Raw genomic sequence first — 20,482 nt, 5'->3', positions numbered from 1 at the left:
CATGTTTTTTATGCTAATGTCACAACAGAAATCAAGACTCATCAGACAAGGACACTTTTTTCCAATCTAGTATTGTCCGATTTCGTGAGCCCGTGTAAACTATGGCCATAGTTTCCTGTTGTTAGCTAAACAGAATGGTACCTGGTGTGGTCTTCTGTTGCTGCTGAGATGCTCTTCTGCGTAGTTTGCTCATAACAAGTGGTTATTTGAGCTACGTTTGCCTTCCTGTCAGCTTCAAGCATTCTGCCAATTCTCCTCTGACATCAGTGAGGCATTTTTACCCAGAGAACTGCCGATCCCTGGATGTTTTCTCTTTTTCAGATCTAGAAGTGTGTCCTTTGTAAACCCTAGTGATGGTTGTGTGGGGAGAAATCAGATCTGCCCTTCAGGTACCAACAGCCATACCACATTCAAAGTCACTTAAATCACTTTTTTCCCCTGATGCTCATTGTGAACTTCAGTAGAAGTTGCCATGTGCCATTTGTATTAATGAGCAGTTGAACAGACAGACCTAATGAAGAGTCTGGTAAGTGTACATCCAGTTATCTTACTAATTAACCTCACAGGTTGCACTAGGTGTTTCTATTTTTTTATCATTACCTTACTTTTTCAGTCTTTTATTGCCCTAATCATAATGTAAATGCTTAAATCTACAAGCAGATTAATTTCTTCAATCTCATAAAAATCATATTCAATTAAGTTTCCAATTTATTTGAAAATCCCTACATTCTCTTATTCCTGACAGCTAACAGAGCACCAGCAGTTTTTGGAACTGACTTGTAGTTCATCTGCTTGAATTTTGAACTGTGATCTGACGTCTTGTGCCTGAACTACTCGTTCTAATCTCATTTTCTTCAGCAACTCATGCAGCCGGCACTATGACTAAGAGTGCTTTGAATAATTAGCATTAATTTGTTAGAAAGTGTTTGCGAGAGAGGTAATTATGAAGTAATGCGGTTCCTCGAGCATTAAAATAGTGCATTTAAATAAGCAAACGTATGTTTCCAGAGCTAAGTAAAGAACAGGACAAGCTCCCAGCTAAACAAGACAAGTAAACAGTGCAATTTGTCTCTGCTAAAGTCAGCTACTTGAAACATATGTGAGAGAAAGGGAGTACGCTAAATGCTTTTGATGGATGGAATATAACCCTCAGATGACAGAGCATTAGTTTACATAAAAAAACATGCTCAGTGTGATAGTGTGATTAATCTCAAAGTGCTTGCAGGGACCTACTCAAAGCACCATTCTGGGAAGGAGAGACGAAGGAAAGGACAAAAGGCAAATGCCAATTCTGACTCTCGTGACCCTTGTGGTGCACCGGCTGAATTTCAAGTGTGGTGCTTGTCAGCAGTCCAGGAAATACAATTAAGACTCCAATCAATTTTCAGCCTGGGGTCGACGATGTTAAGGCTAACACACCCCTCTCGCCTCCTCTCAAACACGCACACACACACGGAGAACGCACACGAGCTCAGAGCTCTTCATGTGTCAGCGATCCGCAGCGGTACAAAACGATGCACTGTCAGAACAGAGCGGATGATACAGTTAGCATATGAAAAACTTCCAGTCCTCTTCCTCTTTTTGCCATACAGCTGTCAGAAGCCACAATGACTTCAAACGCTTCATTCAAAACTATTTCTATTCATCAAAACTGCATCCCCCTTTATTCAGCTCTAACCTTCAATGACAAATTCCTTCACAGACCTGAAAATGATCAAAGGGCTCCAAAAACCTCTGCCAAAAGCTGAAAATTGCAGCTCAAAACTCACCCCGTCTTGACTTTTTCTCCATTTTTACTGCCGCCGTTTTTTCCGAAAAAGGCCAGAAGCACCGTGCAGACATCCCTGAGCTCCATATGTGAAGTCATCCGCTGTAAAGTGACCTAGACACTACAGCACATATGTGGGTCTCTGGGCTAAAATAGGCCATGCGGTCATCATATAAGCCTGAGTGCTTTTCACTCAATCGACGGTCAGTCCAGCGGCCGGGTCAACCAAGTCAGCCTGACGGCACAGCTCCTGTTATCACTCTGTACTTGCTGTGTCTCCAACGTGTCATTATCCGGCACTAGCCTGTGCAAAGACAGTGATCTGGCAGGCAAAGACTTTCCCATATGTCCCATGTTAAGCCCTCCACACAAGAGAAGGGCACCTGCTGGGCGGCAAGCAGGCCAGCAGTCTCAGATAGCATGGGGAAGGCGGTGGCGGGGGGGGGAGCAGCGATGGACTTGCACAAGTAAGGACAGGGATCCCCCTGTTTGGCAGCCTGTGTGTGTGTGTTTGTGTACACGCACATGTGTAGCTGTGTGGGTCTTTATTAGTGATTAAGAGGCTTTGGCTTTCATAAAATCGACACTTTCCGTGCAAGAAAAGCTGAGAGGGAGGCAGCGTGCCAGGACACTCACCGCACGATCAGAGATCTCTACAGGACTTCCAGCGAGTCGCTTTCTACCATCACATTTTTGGTTAATTTTAGTCAGTGCTCTCCTGCCACGTGCATTTATGCAAGTTTCACAGCTCAGATGAAGCAGGAGACACACACACACACTCCTATTGTGGGGATATTCATGCTGCCAGCGTTCCTCGGCAGGCACTTTGTCTCTATCCCGAATTAGAAATAAAAGCAAGGTCTTTTACTTTGTTTTTCCTCTTTATCACAGAAAGTCCCACAGGCATGTGTTTGAGAATGAAGACCATAATGTGAGGATGAAATATCTGAATCCTCAAAGAATCTTCACCTGAACAAGAGGACGCTCTTCTTGCTCTCTCCGACTGTAGTCGCACTTTCACTTTATCAGCGCCGCAGTCAGGCTTCGGTTGACTGAAACCCTCTAATCTGATTTGACCGGAGCACAATTGGAATATCCCAAAGCTGGTGAAACGATACTGAGAACAATCACCTGGTTGTGCAGCTGAATCGAGGCCATGAGGGGCCCTCGCGTGACTGATTCATCGACAGCTCCAATCGCCTTATCTGACCTTAACAAGGCGCTGCGAAACTGTCTGTTTTTTGGCCCCGAAATAGTCCATTCTTCTTCTCAGACTCCTTTCCAGCAACACACACCCACCGGGTGATTGCCTAGCTTAACACAATGCTAAGCCACTCTTATCCTCTTAGAGCTGTTTTTGCAGAAAACTCGCAAGGAGACCCTTTCTAGTACGTGACCTAAATGAAGCAGAGAGGCAAACAAAACTGGTGGTGAAGAGTTTGGCTTTGAGGACAGGTCAGAGTTGTAAAAGTCATGCATATCAGTCATGCATGTTACAGTGGAGTAGCATTTCAAAGGTCCTCGCCCTTGTGACCGCTGCCTCTCGCCAGAGAACTTTAACCTGACCAACAAGACACACATGCAAGAGACGCAAGGGGGAAAAGAGATCAAGCGGCCGGAGCATTTAGTGTGCCCCGTAAATCATATTTCATAAATCTTTGCTGTGACAACAACGGCAAATATTAAAAATGTGGAAAAACCACAACAGTTCAGCCATCCAAGACTTCTGAAATAACCACAAAAGGGTTTTTAGCAGAAGCACTGCACAGACTGCACAGACAGGGTGCAATCGAGGACTAGCCTGCAAGAGTGTAAATTAAAAAGGACATATGGAGGCGACCAGATTTAGATTCCTCCTTCATCCCCCTCAACCCCCAGCACTTCCACTACGTTTGGGAGGATTTAGAGTGCAAATTCACGAGGTCTGTCCCACATGTTCACCCCTGGCCAAAGGAAGCATTTAGCAGCAAAGAAGCCATCGGCTCTCGAGAGCATCTAGCTGGAGCCTCTCTAAGCATCTCCCTTATGGGCTGCAGGCATGTGCATCCCACATGTGAGAGAGAGCTACAGACTGAGCAAGACATCCCAGCGGGAGACCTTAGTCGTGATGACAGCGTGTAGCGCATTACTTACACCCAGACCCTACAGCCTCTTCCTACCATGGACTTTTGGGAATTTGAAGGGGTCAAGATGGAGAGAAGGGGTGGAAGACCATTGTTTGACCAAACCCAGTCAAGCCATTTTGAAGGAAAAGCAAAGAAACCAAATCAGTTGTACTGATTTCTCAAAAGAAGTGTGGATATGTATGTGTCTCTCTTAGTCTGGATAAGTTAAATATATTTCAGGCTTCTTTTTCTAATGATTAGACAAAAAGATGTATGTACCCACTGGATTTAAAAGCTCTGAGCTAAGCTTTTGGCTGCCACTCTTTAAATCATTCTCTTATTTGTCATCTATTTTACCCTAAATGGGATAATTACTCACAATAAGAACTTTATGCTGTATTAAACTTAACTTCAAACAAGCTATTTAAACTATAATCCTATTAGGAAAATGTTTACTGGGGACATAAATCTAGCAAGAAGCATAGACGTCCTCCTCATAGACTTTTAAACAATCAAACTTCTCTAGGCAATCTAACAAGCTGGAAGAAATACAGATTTAAGGCACTTCTGAATTGGCTTCACTTTTCAGACCTGGAAGCTACATCCATCTTTAATGTCACCCATGGAAGTCATTGAAGTCTACTATTTAGCTTTGTAACTGGCAACTTTAAGCAGCTTTACAACACATGTGAACCCAATTTTCTCCATTTAATGCAAATTCAAGTCTGACTTAGCCAATGGCATGTCTGTTATCACTCATGCATGGTTTCTACCGTACATCAAGCGTCCAATATACACTGCATTGACAAAAGTATTGGGCCATACTACTTAATCTTTAATTTTATTCTCCTTTGACAATGGGGCTGCAAGCCACTTTGCAACCCATGTGAACTCCAAGTTCTCCGTTTAACACTGAGTAAAATCTGACTAGCCTTCCTTTATATCAAGTCGAATGCGCAATTTCAAAATGTAAGCCTGAACACTGGCTATTTTCTGAAAGTTTGGAGACTAAATGAGACCTAAGTTGTTATAGAAAGTAACTGGTTGACTGATCAGCCTTTCTTGCAAAAATTCAGGCAAAAACAAACAAATAAATAAGTAACAGCCAAATTTAAATACTGGAATAAAACTGAGAAATCATTTGTGAATAAAATCAAACCTCAACTCTGTATCCTGTAAGTTAAGATTACCATAAAGATTTCCTGCTTAGCATTCTGCAGCAATGAATGGCAAACAGGCAGATTATTACACCGAGGTGACCCTTCTTTGATTTATTTCAGAGGAAGAAATTCAGCATTTACATTTTTTAAACTCACCTCAGCTGAACTACAGGGGCAGAGGCGGACGAATCGACCCTTCAGGAAGTAGGTGAGCTGCTTGTGTAACACATCTGTGTATATGTGTCATTCAGAGCAGCTGCCAGACAGCGAAATCTATAGTGCAACCATGAGATCAGTTTGAATTACATGCTCTTTGGCTTTAGGCTACAGTCACCAGCTTCACACTCCAGAGAAAACCGGTGAGCTGCTGCTGCTGTAGATGGATGCCCTACTTCCACACACGCTTGTAATCTGACCTATTAACATCATAACCAGCATGTTTAATCCAAGGTGGAAGTTGCTGTGGTGCAATGGAGAGGGCATGTGCAAGTATTTGTGGCCGTCTGACACAATTACAAGCAGATAACGGGTCACTTTTTGCCACAGAAACCCAGTGGAGCGCTTTAAGTGAGGGGACTGTGTCTTATCTTCAAAGAAAAATGTGAAGATTGATACCAAAGCCCTCTTATGGGCTAGTAATTTAGTGCATGTGATAGAGTAGAATAACCCAAATTAAGTTCAATCAGACATAATTCCCTGGTCAGATTTGGAAGTTAAAGAGAGGAGGGAGGGGGCTGAAACGGACCAATAAATCCTTTCAAATATGAGGTGCTCCCAAAATAGTCCAGACACCTATTATCTATTTAACAGCCCCATTCCCCCATTGGGCAACAGTAAGGAAGTAACTTCAAAAAAGACTGACCCCTCCTCCATCCTGTTAATGACCCAAGATGTGTCGCCTTGAACAGAGGGCCTGATTCATCTGGCTAAACCCTGCAGAGGGAGTGGGAGGAGGGGGGAAGATCTGTTTTGAATGCGCCAAATTAAAACACTTGGACCTGGCGTGGCTGGATGCTTGAATGATTAGAAGAGAGGGCATTGATCTGCAAACAGAGCGCAATCACTCAGCTCCCCCTGTCTGAGCCTATCAGGCTTTGGCGGTCCAGCTGTGGCGGCGGTGGTGGTAATGGAAGCAGAACATGAACGCTGCAGACCGCGGTGGGATCTCAACCTGAGCGTGACTGTCCAAACAACGCGTCCAGACTTGAAAAGCGCTGCCATTCCTGCATGTTTACATCACCGGCCTCCTAAATACGCTGCGTATGCAAGCGTGCATGCATGTTCTCACACACCGTGCTGAAAAGAGCACGCCGCTGGGCTGTAAATCTGCAGGCACCCGTCGTCATCTGCTGCTGTTGTTAGTCTGGCCATAAGTCTCCCATATCCTGCGTGAAGAGGGCCCTTCAAAGACAGTAATGAGTCAAAGTCAAGTGGAGCGAGTCGGCTGTAAACGCCCCAGTTTTGTCAATGAGCGCGCCCGTCTTCTGGGCGACAGAGAGTCTGATTTAAAGATAGAGCAGAAAAAAGTAGAGAGGAATCTCTTGGAAAACAAGGACTTCACATTTTCACTCCTTTCTGGAAGTGTCTGACCTCCAAGAACAGGCAGAGGGATGAGTCCAATAAAGTTTTTAGAGTGTGAGGAAGGAAACAAAACAAATCACTGCAAAAAGTTCCTGGGTAAAATGAAATTTGCACTTGTGCTCATTACCTGCAAAAACTGTCTTCTTCATCCTCAAGCCACATTTTTAATGCAGGGTCCCCAGTGGCCCCTGTGTCTCCCCGGCGGTCATCCTGTCTGAGCTTGGAGCCGAGATGTAGTCAAGGCCTCGGAGAACAGACATCCAAATGTGCTCGATCGTTTCTGTCCCTGACATTAATTTATGCCATCATTTAAGGAAGGACAAGAAGATTTTTAAGTTGTGTCCCCCATCTTTTCTCTGTCTTTCCTCTGCTGGGCCAGTCCTGGCTCTTAAAGTGTCCGTGTGGAGTTGTGGGGACGTCCAGGGTGGGCCGAGGACGCTGCTGAAGTTTCCCGCTAATCCGCTGGAGTTTAATGACTGCAGAGGCCTTGCAAGTAGTGGGGGGAAGCCTTAGAGAGGGGGTCGGTCAGGGGAGGTTGGGCATGTGACCCACACCAGGCTAAGAGCCCAACTGGTTGGGGGAGGGTGCGTGTGCATGCAGAGGAGAGGATATAGACCTATGTCTAGAGTTAAGTGGCCAGTCAGTTGAAGAATGCCAGCTTTCTGATCTCGGGAGCAAATTGAGCTATTTCTTTTATTTTCTTTCTTGTTTTGTTTTTTTTTTCTTTAGGGTGAAAGCTGAAAAGAAAAAGCCAGTTGTTTCAGTTTTGCCAATTCCTGCCTTAAATTGTTACCCCTGCCAAAAAAGGAAAAAAAAAAATAGCCTGAGCATTACAAAGGACAGAAAAAAAGCAAAGGAGACAAAACAAAGGCTGTAAGAAGCCGAGATTCCCTGGAGTTTGTCTGGCTGTAGGGGTGACCGACTGATCTTTTCTGTTTGGTGTTGCTTTTTGTTCACGTATCTGATACAGTAAAGAGCAGCTGTAACAAGCAGCTCATTACCTTCCTGCTTCACATCATCACACAACAAAGCAGAGAGCTCAAAAAGCAAAGAATTCGGAGCAGAAATTACTTATTTGCATAGAGTCTGATACCACAGCTAAAGCACTTGGCTGGCTTTTATCGTTCCGACTGGTCCGCCTTATTTCCATCCTCATCTCTGTGATTCCAAAAGTGCCACCTCAATTAATTAGCGACACGCAAATCAATTGTTGCCTGAGGTCAAGCAGCTCACGGTCTATTTATAAGACTGGACGTCCACTTAACATGATTTGTGGGCATTAACTCAAAAAGACACATTGATGAACTAAGGTTTCTACCCCCCCCCCCCCCCCCCCCCCCACACACACACACACACATCAAATGCACAACAAATAATGAGCCCGAATCAATCAATCAGCCAGCAGAGAGGTAAATAAGTGTCGTCTGCCGGTTGAAGGCAAGCATCCGTAAGCCAACAACTGAAACAGCAGATGCAAGTAGGGCAAAGGTTTACAGGAAGGCTTCTTTTTTTTACTGGCTAATTAAAGTGACCACACTGTTGTCCCATCTGCCACCGCAGATTATTGGCTGCCATGTAAGCATGCTAATGCGGCGAAGGGACCAGGTACCAGTAAACACACTCCACATGCTTGTTAGGGGACTCATTCACATTCAGATAAGCGCTCGGGCATCGCTTTAAACAAAGATTAAGGCTCTGAAAGTGAAATCCTGTTAGCTTATTTGTGCAGAGGCGTTAGGGGAGCGGGGAGATATCTTTCGAACTTGCAGCCCGAACCCCGCGTTCCCTTTGGGAGTTGCTAAGAAGCATTGACGACGCGGGGAAATTGCAGCAATCGAGCATGATGTCAGCGCGCCACACCGCTGGAATGGCAACAGCCGAGCGAGGTAGGGCCGAACATCCCCACTTCGATGAGCGCTTTTTAAGGACATAATGGAATCTTTGTCTTTACTGCCACGCCGTTGCTTGGCAGCAGGAACGGTAGCCGCCGGATGCCCGATGAGAGCCATCTATCTGGACAACCCCTGCCATGCAGACAAATTCATCTGGCTCTGCGGGGACCTGTGCAGGACCCAATCAGGGATAAGCTTCATATATTTCCCCCCTAATAGAATTGCTGTACTTCATCTCACTCTGGCTTCAGCACATTGACTCTTGTATTGCGAGCTACTATCTCACTAATTCACTTTTAGCCTTGAGGAGCGAGTGCACTGTATCTGCACTCTTTATTATGCCGGGGAACCTGTGCAAAAACCCAATAAGTCTACGTAAAGGTCAGAAGGTGACCCCGATGGAAGACGTGGACAGGGGAAATGCCGGAAATAGAAAACTGCTTCAGGTTTAGGAAGGATAAAGCAAAATGAACTCCCCTCAGCTATCTCCAAAACAGTGTAAACTGTATAAATGTGCATCAGGAATGTGAGGAAGGCCAACATGAGTGAGAAACACCGCTGAGCTTAATTCAGAGGCATCAATGGAACATTTTAAATATGTGATAAATCTTTGGAATGGCTCTTAAATATTTTATTCCTCCCCTGGCAGCGACTCTGCCCTCGTCTGCACTATAACACTGGGACCATTAAAACGTACCGGATTTTCTCCAACCAACTTAATGAGAAGATAAGCAGTCAATGTAAAATCCCCCAGACTCTTTTTTCCCCAGCCCCGTCCTTTTGCATACTGAATGCCTATCGCCTAATTATGGCATCAACTCGGGCCCTGGCTCTTGATTTGCTGTCCCTCTCTGTCACACTTCAGCAGCTGCAAAGAGGAGGATGAGTTCATGAAATAGAGGTTACTGAAGTTATGACGAGAGCATTGTTTAAGGGCTTCACACCTTATGGGTTCCCTTTCTGCAAAGCAAAAGTAATGTATCAGACGATCTTTTTCTGACGAAGACAAGGTCAAGCGTCGCAGAGAAATGGCACTGAAGTGCTCTGATGAAATGGAAAAGCAAAGAAAAGAATGTGAGAAATAGAAAAAGTGGGAACAAGGTATCGATTTTGAAGGTTACTGAAAGATTGTGCTGATTGCAGAAAATTGCTGGCAAAAATCTATTGCTTTCACTAAAAGGGATAGTTACTGGTTTCTGGACGCTTCAGGGAAAAAATGCTCCAGGCTGCTGTACATGCCACTGATATCTCCTTAAAGAGAAACAGTTTGATAAAAAATGTCCAAGTTTGCTTTATTAGATTTACTCTGATCACTTGGATCACCCATTACTGCAGCTTACTGTGAAGTTTGAAGAAATTGGAGCAAAGGGTTAAACTCAGTACCCAGGCAAAGGCTTAGTACAGTGATGGTTGGTGGCTGTGGCTCCTCTAGTCCACATGCCAAAATATCCTTCGACAAGATACTGAACCCCCGAGCTGTTGGGTTAAAAGTGCACAGGTATAGAAAAGGGTACTTGTTTGAATGACGTTTGTAGTAAGGAAGCGCTTTGAGTGCTCAAATAGAGTAGAAAAGCACTACTAACTCAAAAGCTGCATTGGGACAGATTGGAATCTTCACCGTGCCAATTTTGGCCTAACCTGGCTCCGTTTTTTTGCTGCCTCTGCAAGCTGCTTTGCAACCCACCTCAATCCCAGCTCACCCTTTTCATTGCATGTCTGACCCAGTCGTGTTTGTTGGTTGTCTGCTGGGTGATAGCATTGATCAGAATAGAAATCAGGAACTGGCTGTATTGTTCCATACAACTATACTCAGTATTGTCTGCAATATCTTTTTAACCCTATGACCATGATTCTCAGCTAGAAAAGGGTGGAATGCCCACTTTGGGTCTGGAAGGAGTTGTTGTCAAGGGTGGATGAGTTTAAGTATCTTAGACAGTACAGCTGCTACTCCTCCACATCGAAAGGAGCCAGGGGAGGTCATTCAGGTATCTGACTAGGAAATCAGTATTTTTCCCCCTGAATTCGCTGAATGTCACTGTGAATGCTTTCTGTGTGGACATAGCTTTCAATACTTTTAAATGCACTTTTATAAAGAATATGGGAGTTGAGATTCTTCACTCTTGCACATCTATCGTTTTTTCTTAGCATTGGGTCCAAAAGTCCAGTTTTATTAAGCCTCTGGTAAAGACATATTTTAGAAGACAGAAAAGTCTAGCATGGCTCATTTTTCCTTCGTGAATGAAAAGTTAAAAAAAAAAAAAAAGTGAACACAGGTGCCCTTTTCCAGGGCAACAGAGTTCAAACCAGAGAGGAAAAAACATCCAGGGGTCTCTGAGTCCAGACTCTGACTCCGAGCTACAGACTTTGAGTAAAATCTACTCAAACTCCTGTCATAACTTTTACAGCAAAGAGACAATAATTACTCGATGACCAGATGCTTTGGCCTTTTCAAATGAAAGTAGGACAACAAGTAATGCAAGGGACTCGAAATAAGTCAAACCTCTGAAGGATTAAGCGCATTTCTTCACTGATTACAATTTCTTGCAGATGGCTTGTGATGACCTGCAGTTTAGTGAAAGGAAAGCGTGTGAGGTCATCTCTTTAAAACCTTTTATTACCCAAGGATTATTCATCTAGCGTGGTGTCCGACACATCCATAAAGTCTCAAATAAGAACAGAAAATAAATGGAAAAGCAGTTCAAGGATTTATGTGTGGGTGGTTGCCCTTAAATGGGGTTAAGAAGTAAAATTTTTCTTCTTTAAAATGTTACAGATACTGTGCCGTGAAAAAGTATCTGCCTCCTTCCTGATTTCTGAGGGTTTTTTTGCAAATTTGTCACACTTTCATGTTTCAGATAACAAAGCAAATTTGAATATTAAACAAAGAAATGGATAAGGGACAACAGTTATCCAAACCTACTTGTTAATGCCCATAAACTTAAAAAGTAGTTGTTCCGCCCTTCGCAGCAAGAACTGCAATCGAGCTTCAGTGATAAGTGCAGGTGAATCTTTCACATCATTGCGGATGAATTTTGGTCCAGTCTTATGAAATGCTGTTAGTTTTATGTCAGATGTAAAAGGACCCAAACCTTCCACAAAAAGTTCAGCTTTTGTCTCGTCAGTCCACAGAATATTTTCTTCTTTTCAAGATGTTTTTGGTAAATGTGAAATGTGAACTTTGACCTTAACCGAGGTCAAAGTTCAAAGTGAGGCCTGTGGTTCTTTAATGTTGTTCTGGTGCAGTAATTTTGGTAGGCTGGTCACTCGCCACTGATACAAGTTTTCTCCATGTGTGTATAATGGCTCTCACTGTGGTTCATTGGAGTTACAAAACCTTAGAAATGGCTTTCTAACCCTTTCCACTGACACATGTCAGTGCCTTTGTTTCTCAGCTCTTTAGATCGTGGCCTGATGTGTTGCTGTTTGAGGTCTTTTAACCTGCTTCACTTTCTCAGACAGGTTCTTTTTAAGTGGTTTCTGGATTCAACAGGGCTGCCAGTAACCAAGCCTGAGTGAGTCTTGTGAAACTGAACTCAGCTTTCTAACAAATGTGGTTAATCATCAAAGAAAAACTGAATTTTGTACTTACTCAGGGTAAAACAACTAGACAAACAACAAAGAAATGAGGTGGGGGGCAAATACTTTTTCACAGCACTGCATAAAAAGGAGATCAAATCACTCAAGTGAAACACAATCATTTTATAGACGCTCGTACTTTTCATCACCTCCCACACAGGGTTACAGAGGGCTGAATACAATATTTGCTGATGCTGAATAAACAGGATCAGTATCATAGCAACTTTGTAATTCGTCCTCTATTTGTTTTTATTTATTCCTTTTGTTCAAACGTAATGAGTGAGGGCTGAAAAATGGGATTTAAAGCCCGCTCTGTGCTCCTGGGTTCTTTTACCTGGAGAATTGCAGCTGCAGTGAAACCACCTGCGCCTGACCCAGCTCGGACTCCTCCGTCACTTCCCGGAGACGCTTCTCGCTCTCCAGTCGCAGGCGTCGCTCTTCCTCTAGCTCGTGGATCAGCTTTTCTCGCTGTGGGAAAGAGCAGAAGGACGATCAACTCTCAGGCAGTGTGTGGCCTGGGGCTAAAAAGATCACCCTCAAGTCACATGCCACAATTTTTACGACCCCCTTCCCCGAATATTCGACCCTCCTCGGATGAGGGCAAGCAAACACAGGCTGTCTCAGCATCATAATCACCAAAACATCTGCTCACCAAACATCTGAAACCAAACACAGCTTGTCCTAGCTGAAAAAAAACAATCCACGCCTCGCCGCTTTTTCCCCTGACTTTAGGTGTGAGAGGAAATAAAAGAATAAGGGCATGATGACATTTAGGCCGCCTCGATTGGCATTACTTCCAGTAGTTTGTTGTTACTTTGAAACACTCATAATGAGCCTCCGCTTCTTTCTGTCTCTATGAGAGAAAGTTCACACTAAATGTCATCTGAAATCACTGAGCCCGCCCTCCCGTGCCTCAGTCTTTCTCCTGCTTTTCATTTCATTTCAGATCTATTCAGAAAATGCTCCCCGATATCACTGAAGCTATGAATAGCATGTTTACCCTGCTCCTCTCTTCCTCACACCATGCAAACCGTCCTCTCTTCTTCTGCGTGTTTCACCTTTTTTTCCCCCCTTTACGTTATAGTTATGATGATGAGTAAACATGACCTCATTCGACCCAACTATTGATAGATCCTGAATTAAAAAGCTGGAGTTCCTCGGTAAGAGGAGGGAGGGATCACTTATGCCTACTTATCTCTGCTTTCCATTCCTTGATTTCAGAGCTTTATAAATGTTGCTTGTGGTGTATATGGTCTCCATGAAGCATTTAGCCAGTTTTCTCTGGTCTTTTCCAATTCTTTAATTGGATTCTTCATTTCTGAAGGATTCTGTCTTTGGATCCCAAAAGAGAAAGACATCCTTGCCTCAAACCCAACTTCAAAGACTAAGGTCCCTGTGGTGGCACACTCCCTACTCCAGTTTTCTTGACAAAGTTGCAAAAAAAGCTTTAAGCAAATTCCTAGCAGCAAGGCGGAGGATTTTTTTTTTTAGCTGACGGAGCAAATAAGACGGGATCATTCTCTTGGTCTGGCAGTTTCTATTGTACATAAAGCCAAGCATCTGTCGCTGCTGCTGACAGTCTATGACAAAGCCACTGGCTTCCATTTCCGTAGATTTGGGTGATCTACCAACTGTCAAAGCCTTGCCAGGAATATCAGCTAAAAATACAAGATTGTAAAATATCTGCAAATGGGTCTGAGGCCAAAGACACACACTAGAAAGAAAAAGGGAGACAGTTTCTTCTTTTGCAAACAAAGATGCAGTGTTTGGTGAATAAGAGATTCAACTTTGGCTTAACAAGGGTTGATTAGAGATGATTATCATCCTTTTATTTCCACCTAGGAGTACAAGTACCCAGGGAGGTGGTGAAAAACGTATATGTGGATATACAGTGCAAAAGTCTCGACTCACTTCTGATTTCTTTTCTTTGGCTAGGAAAATGGGACACTGTTCAAATGAACAGATACTGACACTTCTTTTGTCCGGTTTCCTCAAACTTTTTAAGGACACCCTGCACACCATTGTGAGATATGTTACATTTTCAGCCAATATCTCTTTGGGAATCACCTTGCTGGTGCAAAAGTACTATTTTATCTCTGTCAAACTGTGGTATCTTTGACATCTTTCACAGATTGTTACTAGCAGCCCGTCACAAAAACGCACAGAGGGCCTAAAGACACATCTTATAATTGGGTATTTGCAAAGTTCTCTGTTATGCATAGTCACAAGAATAGTTAATCCCCTGAGTTAAGTTTCTTTTTTGTGCTTAAATGACTCATAGGTCTGTGTAAGTGGCTCAACAAACAAATAAAACATTCCTCTGAAAATGGTCAGTTACAAGGACTGGACTGAAAATGAGCAATAAAGGAGTCAACGTGCAAAAAAAGCTTCAGGAAGCCTAAAGAACTATTCACCCAGAGCACTTTAAACATTACCACAAAGTCTGGCTCTGTGGAAGAAAACATCTGAAGTGAATGCATTAGTATTTTAAACAGAGACTACTGTACATAAGTGAATAAAAGTTTTAAATAACCTTTTTAATAACAGCCTTCACTGTACTCTACAGTATATCTATGGAAACACATCTGTTACCTTGGGAATTCTCCTGCACCTCTCCTGACAGATTCCTTTAAACATCTGAAGTTTTGAAAGCTCTTTGCTGTAAAAGTAAGTCTCTGGATAATCCTCTGGATAAAACATTTGAACTTTATATAAGAGTTCAATGAGAATCAGTTCAGTTGTTTACAGATGTGTACTGGCTACTATTTAACATGAATCTAAATGTGATTGGTTAACTCTAAACAGAGGGTGTGCACACATGCTTAAATATTCTAGTTGTTTTGGAGTCAATCAGAGTTTAAGAGCCAATGGAAAATGTTGGGAATCACCAGATTATCCTGTCAGTTCTTCATCAGTTCTCTTCAGTGCAAATGGAATTACTTACTGCCCATCCTCATCGTCAGCACCAGTCATGATGTGGTATTACTCAGTGCATGCCTGCAAAGAAGCTGGAGTGCTTTCTCTCAGACAAGCATTATGGGGACATCTTGTGGCGTGAAAGAATATAGGTCAGAGACAGTGAGCGTGTCACTCTGTGTGGCATATGGACAAAACATCCTCCTCGACATGAGGCCCTCCTTTATGCCGGGTCTCTCGTGAAAAACCATGAAACCAAACTGGAAAGAAAAACATCGAAACAACTATAATGTGACACCGAGTCGCATTGCTCCATTACTCCGTATGACCATACTCTCCTTATAAACTGTCTTGTGTCACTACATTGTTACTTCTGTTACAAAAGCAGATCCTAACTGGGTGATTCAGCTGCTGAGGGGGAATATTAAACCAGAGTCACCATTAAAACCAGTCCCCGTCTTCACCGCGGCAGTAAATTCACGGCTACTATGTGCAGCGGGGAGGCTACCCTGTCAGGAGTAATGGCTGCTGTAAATCCACTCATACAAGAACGTAAAGTAGTGCATCCCCCTGCCAGGAGCTGGACGTATATATATATATATATATATATATATATATATATATATATATATATATATATATATATATATATATATATATATATATATATATGTATATATATATATGACTTTTCTGGTTTTTCTTTCTTTATGACACATAAAGTTGTTTTATGTTTTATAGGACACATTTTCCACTTAGCGTTTAAAGAAACGGGCGCCGATTTCAGCCTCCAGCGTCGCAGCAGTTTAGCTGAATTTCACCTCGATGCAAATGAGCACAAAGGCCTTTTATTTGCATCAACATGCATGGCTTTGTTCAGCAAAACAAAACAAAAAAAGCACAGTAGCAGCTTTGGTCCTGATTTTTTTGTTGCCCACACAGGCCTCCAGGCATAAACCACCGACCGCTACGTGTCTGCTGACAGTCTTGCCAACAACCTCAATAACAACACAGGATTTACAGTCTCTACATTGTAGTAAAAGCCCTGCGTTGCTTTTGTTCAATATATAATTTCTGCAATTTTACAAGGCCTGAGGACATTAAATCAAACATTGCTGTATCTTTCTGTGGCCAGAAATCCCCGGCAATACATTTCTCCTCGATTGAAATGTTTATTGTCTGCAGCAACTTCTCTCTTTTTTTTTTTTCCTCCTTTGGTGCTCTAATTGAAAGCATATTCTTTAATAAGCCTTCACTGCAGCCACAAAGACAACACTTCTTTAGAAAAAGCCCTGGGAAGAGATCTCAAAGTCAACACCGAGAGGATGAAAACACGCCTGGCAACTTTCTGTGAGAACATTTATTTTAGTTAATCTGGCCGCTGAGGAGATAATCCCCGCTCTCTTGACAGCCTGTCACTGTTGTATGGATGGGATGAGGCGAGGTGTCCTGCCTTCTTTGTCCTGCAGGGGGCAACATGCTCCTGTTCTATTAAACAATGCAGCGCATAGAAAAAAAAGGAGAAAGAAGCCAATGTCAAATGAAATATGGGGTGTAATCTATAAAATAGCTCCTGCTGGATTTTTATACCACATATATCAGAAACAAGCCCAGATTTGGGCATCAGGGGGTGGGGGGTGAGGGGGTTTGAGGATTAAATTTGACCTCTGCCACAGAGAGATAAATAAAGAAATATATCCATCTGTATGTGACAGAATTTATCACCATCAACACGCAAAGCCTGAGAAATAAATGAAGAATCTGTTACATCGAGCGGCTTTGGAACATAAGATTTTATTAGCTGCACTCGAGCCCAAAATGAAGCCTCCCGCTTCGGTAATTGGACAACATTAGATGGTAATGGTATTCATCCGAGCTGAATTACTAGAATACTCGGAGCCCCCCTTTCATACCCTCTAAGATTCACTGAGGACTCTAAATTAATTAGAGGCCTCTGCCTCTCCTTGTTGTGCTGTGCTGCGACCTTATCAGGTTAAGTGCATGTGTGTGTGTCCCATCGTGTTGTAGGATGTCCATCTGCAACTGTATATACACTGTACTCGTTCAGGGTTAGGGGGTACAGGCCCAATAATCTCTTCATTACACAGGACATCCCCCCCCTTGCCTCGGTTGGAGCTCTTTGCCTAATCAAAGGGGCCGGGAGCGGCTCGGAGGCTCGCTGGCAAAGCAAACATCGGGGACACAAAGCACTGTGCAGGTTCTCCATTCATTAATAAAACATGCCACCGGGCTGTTTGTGTGCATCAGCGAGGCTGGATTCAAATGAAAGTGTAACACGAGGAGGATCGGGCCTCCTGGCCTGCCTGGCTGGCTCCCAGATACAAGTCGTAAAGATAAAAATTATAATTATGCTCTTGTTTGTTTAGAAACAGAAGAGAAAGCATCAAAGTGCAGGAGTGTGTGTTTTCTGATTACTTGTGACTAAAGTGAGCCCAAACAGTGTTTTATCACCCCACCCCACCCCACACCAAAAGACTCCATCAATTCAATTATCATGGAGCGCCACTATTGGAGTGTACCACTGCTCTCTTAGACAGCCACGGGCACTGTGGCAAATAATACACACACCCCAGGAATATGCAAAATCATACGAGTGGCCCATTTATCATTGCCAAGGGAGCTCCCCCACCCCACCCACGCACACACACCCAGAATGGGACGGTGTGGAGATGCGATTTGGACCTGGCTGTCAGCGCTCGTCACCCGGTGAATGTGCTGAGTCCTGCGGGGGGACCCCATCGCGGCCCCGGCCCCTGCCCGTGGCTGATAAGGCCAATCTGCAGAGACAGCACCTGAGTCCCCCCCAGTTCCCAAACCTCCACGCTGTCACACATCCTCCAAACAGCTGTCAGAAACCCTATATGAGGGTCCCCGAGCGCCCGAGCTCCACGTGGAGCCTCTCCTTTTTAAGCCCGTCAGAGAGCCCCTTTATCTGCTGGCAGCACGCTACGGAGCATGTCCACTCTGAAGGTGCTTTTTCTTTTTTACACACCAATAAATCACTGTCAGATAATCATCATACCTCGATCCACTTACAGCTAACTAATTAAACCCCGTGCTCAAAATTAATTAATATTGCCGACCCGGAGCCCTGCCAGTGTGCCTTATTTGCTTATTTGATTTGGCTAAATGTAATCCAGGTGAGCAGAAAAGCCACACATATGGTTATTTAAACAGTGTTAGTTATTACAGAAGTTTTATTTGGTGATAATATGCAAATGCTACACACTTATCTAGTAATCTTGGAAAAGTCCAGGAAAGTTTTTGTCTTATTCTTTGCGTTTATTTTAAATGTTGGTGCCTTTCAGGGACAAAATCTCGCTATCTTCCAGTATAACACAGTATTTTTCTAATGCAGTAAGTTTGTGACAGTAATTGCTGTTATGCTGCTTTCAGACTTCTTTGATACGGTTTTCTGGTGTCTGTTGCGGTTCAGCCAATCATTAGCTAGTCTGATGACTTAGCCTCAGGGGGCCTGTGTAGCCAGCAGATATCCAGGCCAAGGCTTCTTGTTTTATCTCCCCCCCTGCCTCCGGTCTTTGTTTACAAATACAGATGATTTTTTGTAACAAAGGGGTAGCCAACAGGAGCAAATCTAACTCTCCTTCAAACAAAAGCCTGCTCGTATGTGCCAGAACACTGAGAAAGAATAAATCTTGTTCATTTCCTGCAAAAGTTCGCATAATTATATATCTGATAGCTGTTAATAGACACTGTGTGTTAGCTGGTATTGTGAAGCGATTACCTGGTCTTTAGGGTGTTTGTAAAAATATTAAGAGAGTCAGAGTCATAACTTCAGCTGGATGCAGATGCCTGGGCTGCCACATTGATATTAGTTTCTTGTCCTTATTCCAGGTGACATTGTGATAAAATCAGTGTTTAAAGTCTAAAATGATCTCTATAGTTGAAGGATGTGACTTTAGTCTTTGGCTCGCTGACTTTCAATCCAGCAGGAGTTGCAGCATTTTCTAGAATACTAAGATGTTCTGTTTCAGGAGGGTCCAAAAGAGCGGTGTCATCTGTGAAATCTACTATTTAATCCTAAAGATACCACCCTCTGAGACCCAGTACAGTAGGAACCTTAAATTAAAAGGATATTGCCAACCATACAGCTGACATCAAAAATCATCATGCTGGTAAATCTTGTTTCTCCAACCAACCATCAGCGAATGCAAGTACTGAAGAATACAAAAGAAAAAAAATGGCAAAGGGTGTTTTAGATGCAGAGATTGGTTGGCAGCTACAAGGTTGCTCAGGAAAAATTTATATTCCCCAACTGGTTGGCAAGTGGTTGCTGGAGGTTGCTAACAGGCACTAATAGGTAAAACAAACTCCTTGCGATCGCTTTGGTCACTAGCATATTGATGCTGTTGCTAGCAGTTTGCAAGACAGATAGCAACTTGTTGTAAACACTCGCCAGCTACTCTCTAAGCTGTAGCGACACTTGAGAAAGTGGAACAACCTGTGGTCCATTTATTGAGCGTTTTTAAGTTTTTGGACTTTAGAGTTTTGTTTATTTTTAAGATCTATTTAATTTCTGGTTTGTTTAGTGTTTACATTTACCCTCATATATTCCTCTTTAGTGTAATTAGTGCTATTCCTAGTTCCCTGGTGCTTTGGAGTTTATTCCTCCCTCAGTGTTCATTTCACCTTTGTCAAGTTTCCTTGCTAAGTTCATCCATGTGTCTGCATTTTCCCCATTTGGTTTTCCCACTTCCTGCTTTATTATGAGAGTTAGTTCACTGTGCTTTGCTTTTAGTTTTGATTCATTGTGTCATCTTTGCTGATTAATTCAGCAAAGAATTCAGTATTTATAGTCACCACCTCCTCGCCACAGGGTTTCCAGCATGTTTTCCTGTGTTTTGAACTGTTTTGTACTGCCTGCCATCAGCCAAAATAGACATCTTGCTTTTTTGTTAAACAAGCTTGCCTGTCTTTGGCCTGGCTGTAGCTCAGGAGGTAGAGCAGATCATCTATTAATCCAAAGGTTGGTGGTTTGATCCCTGACTGCTCCAGCCTGTATGCCTTGGGCAAGATACTAAACCCAGTTGCTCTTTGATGCATCCTGTGTAATATAAGAAATGCATTAAAAAGCACTGTATAAAAATTATTTACCATTGATGTTGGGTCCTCACTCTTAACCACCCCTTGTCTGGAGTGCTGCTTTTCTTAGCAACTCTGGGTTCGATATCTTGCCCAAGGATACTTCAACATGTAGGTGAAAAGAGCAAGGGGATGAACTCACCGACCTCTCGACGAGTAGGTGGATTATTTAAGTCAGATATTTCCTGGAATATCTGACACCTCCTCTATCAGTACCAATTAAAGCCTACCCCAAGTCATGCTTTAGCTTAGAATCTTGATACCAGCTATAAAAGTGTGTAAATGTTTGCCAACACAGACATACTGCAGAGCTATCCAGGGCTGCTTCTTCAGTGACTATGTTGAATTATTGAATGAAAT

General features: G+C 43.2%; 1 protein-coding gene across 11 annotated transcripts in view; it reads right to left on the bottom strand.

Moving 5' to 3' along the window:
- LOC113016073 (nck-associated protein 5) overlaps positions 1–20,482 on the bottom strand; it is a 187,367-nt gene that overhangs the window by 62,585 nt on the left and 104,300 nt on the right. For all 11 annotated transcript variants that reach the window (XR_013905111.1, XM_080297118.1, XM_080297116.1 and 8 more), the window contains one exon: positions 12,417–12,550. Coding sequence is in view for 10 of the 11 variants with exons in the window: in XM_080297118.1 (XP_080153244.1) it covers positions 12,417–12,550 (134 nt within the window). In the remaining variant the exon portion in view is untranslated. The remainder of the gene's footprint in view (positions 1–12,416; positions 12,551–20,482) is intronic.

This window comes from Astatotilapia calliptera, chromosome 23 (assembly GCF_964374335.1).
Source record: "Astatotilapia calliptera chromosome 23, fAstCal68.1, whole genome shotgun sequence".
Taxonomy (NCBI): domain Eukaryota; kingdom Metazoa; phylum Chordata; class Actinopteri; order Cichliformes; family Cichlidae; genus Astatotilapia; species Astatotilapia calliptera.
This window is presented reverse-complemented; position numbering and strand designations above follow the sequence as displayed.